At 39.4% G+C, this 13,039-nt stretch overlaps 1 protein-coding gene across 2 annotated transcripts in view; it reads left to right on the top strand.

Annotated features, from left to right (window-relative positions):
• Positions 1-13,039, top strand: part of STKLD1 (serine/threonine kinase like domain containing 1) — a 41,007-nt gene that overhangs the window by 17,147 nt on the left and 10,821 nt on the right. For both annotated transcript variants that reach the window (XM_074294025.1, XM_074294024.1), the window contains exons 6-10: positions 953-1,023; positions 2,515-2,630; positions 5,519-5,637; positions 9,307-9,470; positions 10,530-10,660. In XM_074294025.1, coding sequence (XP_074150126.1) covers positions 953-1,023; positions 2,515-2,630; positions 5,519-5,637; positions 9,307-9,470; positions 10,530-10,660 — 601 coding nt within the window. The remainder of the gene's footprint in view (positions 1-952; positions 1,024-2,514; positions 2,631-5,518; positions 5,638-9,306; positions 9,471-10,529; positions 10,661-13,039) is intronic.

Genomic DNA, 13,039 nt, shown 5'->3' on the forward strand with positions numbered 1-13,039 from the left:
ACTCAGTTCCCACAGGCCTCTTCATCACAAGAACACTGGAATTGGTTTGAATCATCTCATTGTTGAAGAGAGCCATGTCCTCAGAATTGATCATCATATAATCTTGTTGCTGTGTACAATGTTCTCTTGGTTTTACTCACTTCACTCAGCATCAGTTCATGTAAGTCTCTCCAGGCCTTTCTGAAATCATCCTGCTGATCATTTCTTATAGAACAATAATATTCCATAACATTCATATATTATAACTTTTTCAGCCATTCTCCAACCGATGGGCATTCATTCAGTTTCCAGTTTTTTGCCACTACAAAAAGGGCTGCCACAAACATTTTTGCACATGAGGGTCCCTTTCCCTCCTTTAAGATCAAAGGAATTGGGGGCAGCTAAGTGGTGCAGGATTCCCCAAGCCCTCAAGTGAGGAGGATCTGAGTTTAAATTTGACCTCAGACACTTAACACTTCCTGGCTGTGTGACCCTGGGCAAGTCACTTAACCCCAATTGCCTCAGGAGAGAAGGGAAAGACAAAGTTGCTGCTTCTCCAGAAGGCCCACTGGAATCCCATGCTTTCTTTTCTCACTCAGCCCAGAGTGCTCTGCCAATGATTAAGTTAAATCATGACTGTGAAATGGGCAGCACCTACGCCATCCTGCTTCTGTTTGCAAACTGCATCAATGACCTGAGTAGTCCCACATATTTATAATCCTTTGAGGTGCATTCATTTGCCTGGCCACACAGATACCAGGAAGTCATTAAAGGAAAGGGAATAATTTGTTTTGATTCTTCTATTTTTGTTGTGTTGTTAATTGTTTTTAGCCCTTGTCCATCCCCAGATCTGTTCCAGGAGAAAGGAGACAACCATTTCTCCTAGCTGGTTTAGATATTTGCCTGCCTTAAAACAGAGGAAAGGCCTCTCCCACGGTTTTTTCTAACTGTGATTCTGTGGATTCTTTCCCAGTTAATGCAAAAATTCTTGGGGCAAGTATTGGATGCTGTGGAGTACTTACATCGGATGAATGTGATTCACAGGTGAGTGGGAATTCTAGGCTTTTGTAGGTGTTTCCTTTCTTACTAAATAATAATTCCCATTTGTAGCTCCTCACATTTTACTCTCATCACATTGATCCTGTAAAACAGGTAAATTATTATTATCCCCAGAGAGGTCAAGGGATTTGCCCTGGGTTTGCACAGCTGAAGCCAGTGTCTCAAACACAGGCATTTTAGACTCCCAGATCACCTCTCGTCAAAGACATGTACTTCATTCCTCTTATATCCTGAAGTCTGTGACTAAGGCGTAGGTAAGAGATTGGGAGAGCAGCCAGAATCAGGAGGTAGGGAAGTTGGATCAATTCCCTATCTGGGCTCAGCATAGAGAAGAGCACTATTGTTAGTAATTAATATGTTTCAATGAAAAAAACGACTGCAAGACAAAGAAGCTCTGGGAAATAGGTGGAGAGGCAAAATGTCATCAATGTAACCTTTGCAACTGGTCTCTTTTCTTACTACTGTCTAAAAGTGAACAGACAAGTGTGGACTATTCTAAAGTACAAGATTCCAGATAAGCAGGATCCAGGGAAACAAGATTAAGCTATGTGTAATAATCTTTGCTCTCTGCTTAGTGAGGCAAGATATAGTTTGAGGTTTAGAGCAGCCAGTATTTAAAGATGAGCTTTTTAATATTCCTGACTCTGATACTTTTCTTCCTGGGCAAGTCACTTTATTCCTCTGGGCTTCAATGAACTTCTATGTAATGAAGAAGTAAGGCTAGAAGAGGTGGAGGTCCCCTTCATCTCAAAAACCTTGGAAGGGGAAGAGAATGGAATAAGCAGGTATCTAGCACCCATGTGGTGTTACCTTGTTATTCATTTCAGTCAGGGCCAAACTCATCATGACTCCATTTGGGGTTTTCTTAACAAAGAAACTGGAGTGGCTTGACTTTTTCTTTTGTAGTTCTTTTTACAGATGAGAAATTTGTTGAGGCAAACAGGATTTAGTGACTTGCCCAGGATCACACAGCTTGTAAGTGTGACTGATTTGAACTCAGGAAGATGAATTTTCCTAACTCCAGGCCCAGTGCTCTATCTAGCCAGCCATCTAGCTGCTCCAGACACTGGACCAAGTGGTTTTTCAAATATAATTGCATTTGAACTTCACAACAACCCTAGAAAGCAGGTGCTATTATTATCCCCATTTTATAGTTGAAGAGCCCGAGGCACAAAAAATTTAAGTGCTTTGCCCAGTCACACAGCTGGTAAGCATCTGAGGTTGGATTTAAATTTAGGACTTCTTGGAGGCCTCACATTCTAAGAATGGGGAAATGTGAGTTCTATGGCAGGGAGCACTTCTTCAATAAATACAATTAGCCTAATGGGATTTTAAAGAGAAAGGATATGAGTGTCTGGTGTGAGGGTCAAGGTGCAAGGGTGGGGACTGGTGAGCTATTGCTACTGCTGCTGCTGTTGCTTTGTTATCTGCACCTAGAACTAGTTTGAAGCAATAGCAACCTTATTTTTATTTCAGAAATATCAAACCGTCTAACGTCATAATAATAGATGAAAGCTACTGCATGCTTGAGGACTTGAGTGTGGAAACACTGATGCTTGATGAGGCAAAGTGGAATATCCGAGCCATAGAAGGTAGTTTTCTACCATCGCCCAGTGATTTTGTGAAGCAGTATCCAGCATTTTCAAAAGCTGCAGGGGACTTCTCTGCTACTCTTTAAAATGGAGTCAGACTAGGTTTTGGCAAACTAAAGTAACCCTCATTTCCATTGCCTCCTCCAAATCCCCAAGAGTTAGCTAGGCCAAAGTATGCACAGCCTATGAAGCAGGGCTTTGGGCATATAGTGGTTGGTTGTTGAGTCAATAAAGGAAGATTCTAAGACAGTAGTTTGACTGCTATGCATATATCAGTCTCATCTTTTTTTTTTTTTTTTTTTTCCGTTGAGGCAATTGGGGCTAAGTGACTTGCCCAGGGTCACACAGTTAAGAAGTACTAAATGGCTGAGGAGAGATTTGAATTCAGGTCCTCCTGACTTCAGGGCTGGTGCTCTATGCACTGTGCTATCTAGCTGCCCTATAATAACCATAGCTGCACCACCTAAGTGCCCTATTATCTTAACCATGCCAAAAAGAACAAAAAGATATGACAACTGATCAAATATTGCTGATGTGTAAATTACATCAACGTTACAAAAATTTAATGGCAGAGCAATTGATGATCGTGAATTTGGAATCAAAAGACAAAAGTATTCTACTTAGTATCTCCGAAACTTTGGTATATCACTTCTCTGTTTTCTGAAGCTGTTTCAAAGCCCCCTAACTTAATCCCCTCCTATGTGCTAGTTATTGTACACTTCACTCCCCAATTTCCATGAACAGTACACTCCATCCCTCAGTTCTGGGTATTTTCTCAGGTGTCCCTCTGGGTCCTCTTCCACTCTGATAACCACTTCTCCTAAGTCTTAACTAAAATCCTTCCTTCTATAGAAAGCCTTAATTAACCCCTCCCTGTTAATTTCAGTGCTTTTTCTTCTTTCAATTATTTTCTGTTTATATTGCATAATAGCTTGTTTATACATATTTATTTGTAGGCGATCTTCTCTATATGACTGTAAGCTCCTTGAGGACAGGGAATGTCTTTTGTCTCTTTTTCTGGAGCTTCCCACTTAGGAGGCACTTGGTAAATGTTTATTGATTGATTGATCTGTAAAATGGAGTAGATAGCCTCTGAGATTCTTTCTAGGTTTAGACCTAAAGACTACCTCAGAGAAAGGATTCACTATTTTCTTTCAAATGTGATTATTCAAGCAACTTCTTTTGAACCTCCTGGGCAACTACTACTGTGGGCAACAAATTCTTAACCTTTTAGAGAAGTTGTGGTTTAGTCATGTTTTTGGTAGTGTTGTCTTTTTTTAGTCATGTCCAACTTTTCCTGACCTTTTTGAGGTTTTATTGGCAAAGATACTGGATCCATTTAATTTGCCATTTCCTTCTCCAACTCATTTTACCTATGAGAAAAATTTAGGCAAACAGTGCTAAGTGACTTATCCAAGGTCACATAGCTGGTAAGTGTCTGAGGCCAGATTGGAACCTGGGAATGATGGAGGTGTGAAACTGTGTTCCCTTTTTACCTTTAAAATTAACACACTTAAATTCTTCCCCTTTGATTCCTGACCTCTCCCCCCCCAGACTTCAGAGAGTCTATGAGAGCATATCTTACTGGCTGGGCCTTTTCTAAGGCAAATCACCCCATTGATGCAGACCCTTTTTAGGAAATTCCAAATTCCAGTAGCCTTCAAAAAGTGATTTCCATTCAATTGCAAATCTAGGCCTGAGGACTTTGGCTTTCTTTTCAACCTGAAACCTGGGCCTCAGATTTTCTATAAAGTATATTGCTAAATTCACTTCTTTGCAAAATGTCCAAAGCAGGATTATGCCTTATCTTTTGTATAGCTGCCAGGACTCCTGACATTCTTTTCTCAGTGCCAGCCTCCATTTCCCTAATAGGACTTTGCCACTGAAGAAGTCAGTTTTTCTAGCAAAGCTGACTTCTCATCCAACAATAAACTTCCATTTTTGCCACCTAAAACTCTTTGGATTTGTGAATTCTTTCACAAAGGACCTGCACCAACCAAAAAGGGATTTCCATAACTGTCTGACTGCCATTAGAATCCCATCAGGAAGAAGAGCTTTCCTGAGTTTAGATTCACTACTCTATCCACTGCCCCACCTAGCTGTCTCTTTTTAGAGAAGGGCCACAGCAATTGTAGTTTTGAGTAACCTACTCCAGGGAAACAGTGGAGACATTCCAAGGAATCAGTCTAGATGATAAAAGGGAAAAAGTTAAAAAGTGCAAAAGCAGGGTTTGAAACTTGAATACAATAGTTTTAGGTAGTTTAGTCTTAATTAGAACACATCAATCAATGAATCATTGAGCATATGTACTAGGTACTGTATTGGAACCTGAGGATATAAAGACAAAAGGGACTTAGCCCCTATTTTCAAGATGTTTAAATTTCTTTCCCTGCTTATTGAGGCTCTTATTATAGATCTCTGAATGAGCCCACAGGATTTACATATGGGGATATCACACTACAAGGCTTCGCTAATGGAGCTCTATTGAATAATGAGATGCAATAAAAAGCAATGATACTGCTCCCACTACTGAAAATATTTCTTGAATTCTAGGATCCATAGTTGTTAGAATGCTTAGAATGTATCTAGCCCAACTTTCCCAATTTACAGAAGAGACAACTGTGGTCCGGGAAGGGGAAGGGATTTAGCTGTCCAAGAAGACACAGCTGGTTTGTGGCAAAAGCCGCATAATAACTAGTAAATGCATGGAACCCAAGTTCAGGCTGGAATTAATTACCCTAGAGGTAAGTATGATGGGAGTGTTTATGGGGAGAGGGGGGATTCCCAGTAGACTAGGTCAGTTTCAAGACTTATTCAGGAGCTTAGTTCTACACCAGAAGGGCCAACAGAACTAACCCTGTTTTTCCAAACTTGCTCCCAACAAACAGATCCAATGCACAAATCCTGGATGGCTCCTGAAGCTCTTGAGTTCATATTCAGCCTTAAATCAGACATCTGGTCTCTTGGCTGCATTATCCTGGACATGGCCACTTGTTCTTTTTTGAACGTGAGTCTCCAGCAAGCCCTTTCCTCTTCTTACCATCTTAGGACAAAAGCAGTGGGTGAGCAGAATAGCTGCCTTGGAACTTGACCAAACAGCATTTATCCCTTCTTTTCTCATGCTTTAACTGAAGGAGTAAGTTCCTTGTCCTGTGCCCTTTAAGAACTGAGCTACTTATCTTTTCCTTTTCTCCCTCCAAAGCTTCCTCCTATCCCATTTGTCATGCTGGCAGGGTCCTATTGATGTGGTAGATGTAGACACCAGATGAGAGTAAGGCATTAAAAGTTGGGATTTGGTGAAGAATCACAACAGCCATTCTCTTTGGCAAAAGGTAGGTTTTTTTTTTTAAGGGAATAGGTTATAGACAAAATTGAGGGATATGACACTGGGAATGATAAAAATGCAATAGAGTGGGAGAGCATATCTCTTGGCATTCAATATACATCGCTTTCTACTATACAGGATGGCTCAAAAAAAAAAAAAAAAAAAGGCTATAACACAGAGTATCTAAGATTCTGGAAAGTCTGAAAGGATCCCTGGGATCATCTGCTGAAAACCATCCCTGGGCAAGGAGTCATTTAGCTTGTGTTTGAATATATGTAGTGAAGAGCTACTTCTAATTAACAATGTCACTTTTAGACATCTACAATCTAAACCTGCCTCAGCAACTTTCACCCAATGCTCCTGTCTATCCTCTGTATTCAACTAAAACAAACTAATCTCTCCCCCCACCTCTCTCTCTCTCTCTCTCTCTCTCTCTCTCTCTCTCTCTCTCTCTCTCTCTCTCTCTCTTTGAGGCAAGCAAGGTTGACTTGCCTAGAGTAACACAGAAAATGTTTAGAGTTCAAATTTGAACTTAGGTTTTAGTGAGTCCAGGGCCAGTGCTCTATCCATTGTACCATGCAGATGCCCCTAATCCTTTTGATGGGGTTCTAGGGGTAGTCAGAGAGTTGTAAAAATCCCCTTTTGGTTAGGGCAGGTCCTTCATGAAAGAATTCACAAACCCGAAGAGTTTTAGATGGGAAAAGTGGAAGTTTATTGTTGGATGAGAAGTCAGCTTTGTTAGAAAAACTGACTTTATAGTGGCAAAGTCCTATTAGGGAAATGGAGGCTGGCACTGAGAAGAGAATGTCTTCATAGCGGGCAGAGTCCTAGCAGTTATGCCAAAGAGGCAAAGCATGCTACTTTGGATATTCTGCAAAGAAATGAAAGAGCAGAACCTATTTTATGAGCAGATTTTCAGGAGACTGGGGGCTGTTTTAACTGATCAGACCAGGATTTCCCAATTGAAATTACTTTGAAGGCATTTTCAGCCTGAATTTGAATGGAGATCCAATTATCAGTGGGGATGATTTGCCTTAGAAATGCCCCAGTCTGAGAAACACACTCTCTCATAGACTCATAGATGGAGCCTGGGAGACCAGGAGTCAAAAGAGACAGAATTTCATAGTGTTAATTTTACAGATCAAAAGGGAACACAGTTTCACACCCCCATCACTTTTATATGAATCTCTTCTCCCCAACTCTTAAGGTAAATATTCCCAGTTGTTTCATCTAATCCACATAAGGCAAAGTCTATAGGGCTCTTACTATCCTTGTTGCCTTTAATCATAGATGGATCAACAAACACTTATTAAACACTTACTCCCTGGCAGGCTTAGGGAACAAAAAGACAAAATTGAGTCAGTTCTTGTCCTCAGGGAGCTTATGTTCATAGATAAGGAAATACAGAAATATATCCGAAAAAAATGCACGAGAGTGAAGTGAATACTGATAATAGAGTTAGAATGCTGGTCTTGGAGTCAGGAAGACTTTTCTCTGAGTTCAGAGAAATCAGATACTTAGTAGCTGGGTGACCCTGAACAAGTCATTGAACCCTATTGTCCTTAGTTTCCCCACCTGTAAAATGAGGGAGAAGGAAATGGTGAACCACTCCAGTGCCTTTGGTAAGTAAACCCCAAACAGGATCATGTTTGATGATTGCAACGACTCAGCAAAGACTATAGTAGAATCAGAGGAGGCTTCTCTTGAGGGAAGCAGTATTTATGCTAAGCTTACTAAAGAGCTGAGGATTCCAAGAAGTGCAGGTGGAACAAAAACAATGCATAAATGGAACTGCCTGTGTAGAACAGAGTTTGAATATGGAATGGTATATGTAGGAATAATACATTTGCCAGTTTGGTTATGATAGAAACTATGTACCAAAGTGAGCAATGTGTAATTAATCTTGAAAGAAGCTGGAAACAAATTCTAAAGGGCATTAATTACTGAATAGAGATTATTTTTCATCTTAGAGGTAATAAAGAGCTGCAATAGCTTCTTGAGCAAGAAAGTGACAGGTTCAATCTTGTTCTTTTAGAGTAGTGGTTTGATAGCTATATGTAGGACAAATTGGAGAGGAAAGAGATTGGATGAAGGAAAGGAAAGTAGAGGACTGTTGTAATCGTCCAGGCAAGACTTGGTGAGCAGGGGAGAAAGGGACAGATGCTGTAGAAGAAAAAAAAGACTTAGCAACTGATTAGATTTGGAGAGGATGAGAGTAAAAGAGAAAAGGATGATTCTTGGGCTGTGAACTTGGGTGACTGGAAAAACAGTGGTGCCCTTATTAGATACAGGGAAATTAACAGGATGGATAAGTTTAGGGGGAAAGATAACAATTTCACTATGGGACATACTGACTTTGAATTGTCTATGGGATGTCTATGTATGTAGCATCCCTTAACGCTATTATAACCTTGTAGCTCCCCTTAGAGCTACTCTAACTACCTGTCCGTTGATGGCACAGCTAGGCCACACTTACCATCTTTGGGCACCAACCCGAATCCCACAGAGACAGACCGACCAGGAGGTAGGGGTGAAGTGAAAGAGCTTTATCCGTAGATAGAACATATTTATACTCCCCTAAGGCTTTGAATTTCAAAATTTTCCCTAACATTGAAATATATTAAGCATTTATCTGTCTGGAAGTGGATAATATTCTTCATCATGAGTCCTTTAAAATTGTCTTGCATTATTGTATTTCTGAGAATAACCAAGACATTCACAATTGATCATTGTACAATATTGTTGCTGCGTGCATTGTTCTCCAGGCTCTGTTCATTTCACTTTGTATCAGTTTATTTATTTCCAGGTTTAAGAAAGGTGTCTGTTTTTAAAGAGTGGAGGAGATATGAGCATGTTTATAAGCAACAAGAATGAAGTCACTAGATATGGAGATTGAAAAATAAGGAAAGAGAGGGGATGAGTTGAAGGGAATAGCTTCCAAGAAGGAAAAGAAGGGGATGGGATCAAGAACATGAACTGAAGATACTGACAAGGAGAAAGGCCACTTCATCTTATCACCATTTGTCCTCCTCTGGATATACTCCAATCTATCAGTTCCTTTTTAAAATATGATGATGGAATTGAGCACTAATGCAAATGGGATTTGACAAGGGCACAGATTTCAGTGGGATTATTACTGCCACTGAGCTGGGATCACATCTTCTTCACCTAATCCCCATTCTCTGAGTAGTCACAAAGTTTGTTAAGAACATGATTAGATACCTTCCAGCTATAAGATTCTTAGTTTTTTTGGTCCATAAAGTCCATTCTTTACTCTAAGATTTGATGTTCTAAGGGTCTTTCATGTTCTTTGAGTCTATGAATGAATTAATCTCCTTTTTCTCTTCTCAGAAACTTGAGGCCTTGGCTCTGCGAGTGGCAATTCGAAGCAATTCTAAAAAGCTACTAAAAACAATGGAGAAAATTCGGAAGCGTGAGATAGAAAAAGCTAATGATATTATTGATGTTTTGATCGCAATGCTCCAAATTAATGCAGAAGACAGAATATCAACAAAGTGAGATTTGATTTTTTTGTTTTAAAATTTCACTCTATTTTTCTTTTTGTGAAAGTACTTTGGGAAAAGATCTATTAAATGCTCTATTCAGGTGCTGGGTACCATCATTGTATGCAACACAGCTATTAACAAAGCTAATATAATCCTAGAGGTTATTCATAGAACATAGTATCCAGATCAAGGGAAATACTGGTTTCATCATCCTTCTCTTTGCTATTGTGTTCAGTTGTGAGCATCCCATTTTAGGAAAGGCATTGACATACTGGAAGCAATCTAAAGAAGGGGGATGGGGTTGCTGAGAGGACTGGAGATGATGCTAGATAGAGATAAGAATCTGTGACAGGAACTGGAGTTATCTAGTCTGTGGAGGAGAAGATTTAGATAGAATGGGGTAGCTGCCTTTGAGTGTTTGAATGGCTGAAAAGTGGAGGAAGGATCAAACTTGTTCTGCTTGGTCTCAGAGGATAGAAATAAGAATGCTGAATGGAAGGTACAGAAGATCAATTTTAGATTGGGTGAAGGGAAATGTTTATTAACAATTATAGCTATTAAAATATAAAAATAAAAATTATTATAAATTATAGAAAGTAAGAAAAAAGGAAAAAAAAAAGATGATAATGGATTTCTCTTACAAGAGTCTATAAGCCTGAGCTAGACTGGCCATTTATCAGAGATACTGGAGGACAGCTTTCTGTTCAGATATTAAATTGGATACCTTCTGAGTTCTCTTCTTTAATATTCTATGATTTTAATGTAGAATTCCAAGCCCTGGAGCAGGGAGCAGGAACTTTAGATTCTATTCCTGACTCCATCATGAACTAGCCATGTGGTCTTAGCCAATTTACTCTAGTTCTCTGGGTCTCAGTTTTCTCTTCTTTAAAAATGGAGAGAATACCTGCTTTCCAGGGTTTGGTAAGGCTCCAGCTGGAGACTGTGCAAAAATGTTGGATAAGTTGTAATCCTTCATATACAGGCATATATTGGTTGTTAATTGTTCTAATTGCTATTTACCCATTGTACACTGCTCGCTTCATCTTTTCTTCTCTTTTGCTTTCTCAGGGATCTAATGAATTTGCCCTTCGTGAAAGAGTGTTTGTTGGCTACTGGCAAACCTGTGGTTATAATAAAGCAACCGCTGCCTACATCTGTCACTGAAACCCTGTTGCAAGGAGGACTCCCAAGTGTATTAGGTTATTGTACAAGCAGGGAGCAAAGGGGATGGGTGGTATTAGGAAGAGATCATCAGGTGGGCTCCATCAAATGACTTGAAGAAGTACAAGATGCACCAAAAGGCTTCGCCTGCCCTATCTCCAAATTGTAGTCCATGCCCTTTCCATGCTTTCTAGACACAGAGAGCTATCTTTCTAGTTAGGTTTCATCCATCTCTTTTCCATCTCTACACCTTCCCATGTAAGACATATAGTCTAAAAGGAAGACAAGGGAAACAACTGCCTTGGAATTGTTATCTCAAATTTAGTTATTAAATGGGAGCCCTGGGCCCACTTGAATGGCCTTAATCCATTTAACAGGTTAGGGTCAGTTCAACTCAACAAATATCTAGTACCTATTATGTGCCAAATTCCATGCTTATCTTGAAGTTTACCAATGCACTATGGTGAACTAGCCTAGAGGGGCATTCATTGGATCATATGAAAATCTTTTTTGCTACAATCTGCTGTTTGGAAATGTAGGAAAAGCCTGAATCCCATTATGCAAGATTAAGATTTGTAACTTGTAAGGAAAGAAAGTTCACTAATTAGCTGATAGTGAGCTAAGTCTTGCAGGAAGAGGATTTCAACAAGTGAAAATGTGGTGAAAATGTGTTCAATAAATGGAGGATAACAAAAAGTGGAAGAGGACTGGATGCAATGGCAAAGACAGCCCATGAAATGTAGAGTCATGAAAGGCAAATATTAAAATTAAGTTGGAAAGATTGTGGAGGTCCTTAAAAGTGCCAAGATCTTGTATTTTATCTTGGAGACAATAGAGAATACTGGAAATATTTAAGCATGAGAGCTATATGTTTCCACCCCTTCCTTCAAAAGATTATTTTGGGGGTTATGGAGGCTAGTTTGGAGAGTAAAGTCTGGAGGCAGGTGACTTTGTAGATTATTTCAATCATTTAATAGAGAAGGAATGGGACTTTGTACTAAAGGAGTGGCAGTGTGATTGGAGAGGAGGGGTTAGATATAGACATATTGTGGAAGTCAAAATCAATAGATCTTGACAACTTGATTAGATTGGAGGAGTGCAAGAAGTGCCACAAAGCTTCCCTGACTATCTCCAAGATGTAGTTCATGTCCTTTCTTGCTCCATGCCCCTGCCCCAGAAGAGTAAAGTGAATAAAAGGGAAGAATCAAGTATAATTCTCAAAGCTTTGAGCATAAAAGAGTAGGAGGAAGATGTTAGAGAGGAAAATCATAGGTTCAGTTTTGAGATACCTGTGGCACATTCAAGTAGAGATGTTAAGCATGCATTGGTGATGGTAGAAAGTAGAGAGTTTAATAGAAAGACTAGAGTTTAGTGCAAAGACTGGAATTGAATTTGTAAATCTGGGAATGATTTGCATAAATGTTTTAGTTGCATAAAAGGGGAATGAATGCTATCCCCTAGAGAGATTATGAAGGGACCTAGTGATGTTACATTCTCACAAAATAAGAGGATAAATCAGGGAAGGAGACTATTGAGGGGGCAGTAGGCAGGAGAAAAACCAAAAAAAGTGCAGTGTAATGGAGGTCATGGGGAAAAAAGTGTCCCAAAAAAGAGCAATTAATTTCAAATGCTGCCAAAAAGTCAAGAAGCATAAGAATGAAGGTGACTTAATTAATCTTCCTATAATATAGTTGATTATGTTGCTGCCTTTTTCAAAAGCTGTCAGTAGGGCACAGTTGTTCAGCATATAATTCAAATTCCTGTGCACAAATTCCTGTCCTACTATGCACTGATCCTAATCCACCTTTCCAGACTTTTCTCCCGATGTCCCCTTTCATATCTCCTATATTTCAGCCAGACTGAACTTCACATTATTTGTCTCTTCAGCACACCCTGAGCTGTCTTTATCTCTACATCCTTGCTCATACCATACTCTCCCTGACACTGTCTCCTCTTGCTGAAATCCTGCCTATTCTTTCAAGAGTCACATAAATCTCATATTTTCATTGTATATGTGAGGCTGAGCTGGTAAATCACTGTGCTGTGTTTACCAACATTTATGACTCAAGTATGAGGCTTCAGTTCTCCATCAGATGCTATTTCTCCTAAAACATGCAATGTGAAATTTAGTTGAAAAAAACATTTTTTTTAATTAAAAAAAAAAAAAAAAGAAATTTAGTTGACATCAAGCAAGCTGAACAACTTAAGTTTGAGTCTATTAAATATGAGAGCAGACATACTAATATTTGAAGTCCTGGTCACCAGTTTAATTTGCTAAGAAATCCTGAGTGACTTTGTGATCTTTCCTGGAAATGGCCAAATCTCTGGATTAGAAGTTCCATTTTCTAATCTTCTAGACTAGTAGCTCCCAAACATTTTGCTCTCAGGATCCCTTTATACTCTTAAAAATTATTGGG

This window comes from Sminthopsis crassicaudata, chromosome 2, assembly GCF_048593235.1.
Source record: "Sminthopsis crassicaudata isolate SCR6 chromosome 2, ASM4859323v1, whole genome shotgun sequence".
NCBI lineage: Eukaryota > Metazoa > Chordata > Mammalia > Dasyuromorphia > Dasyuridae > Sminthopsis > Sminthopsis crassicaudata.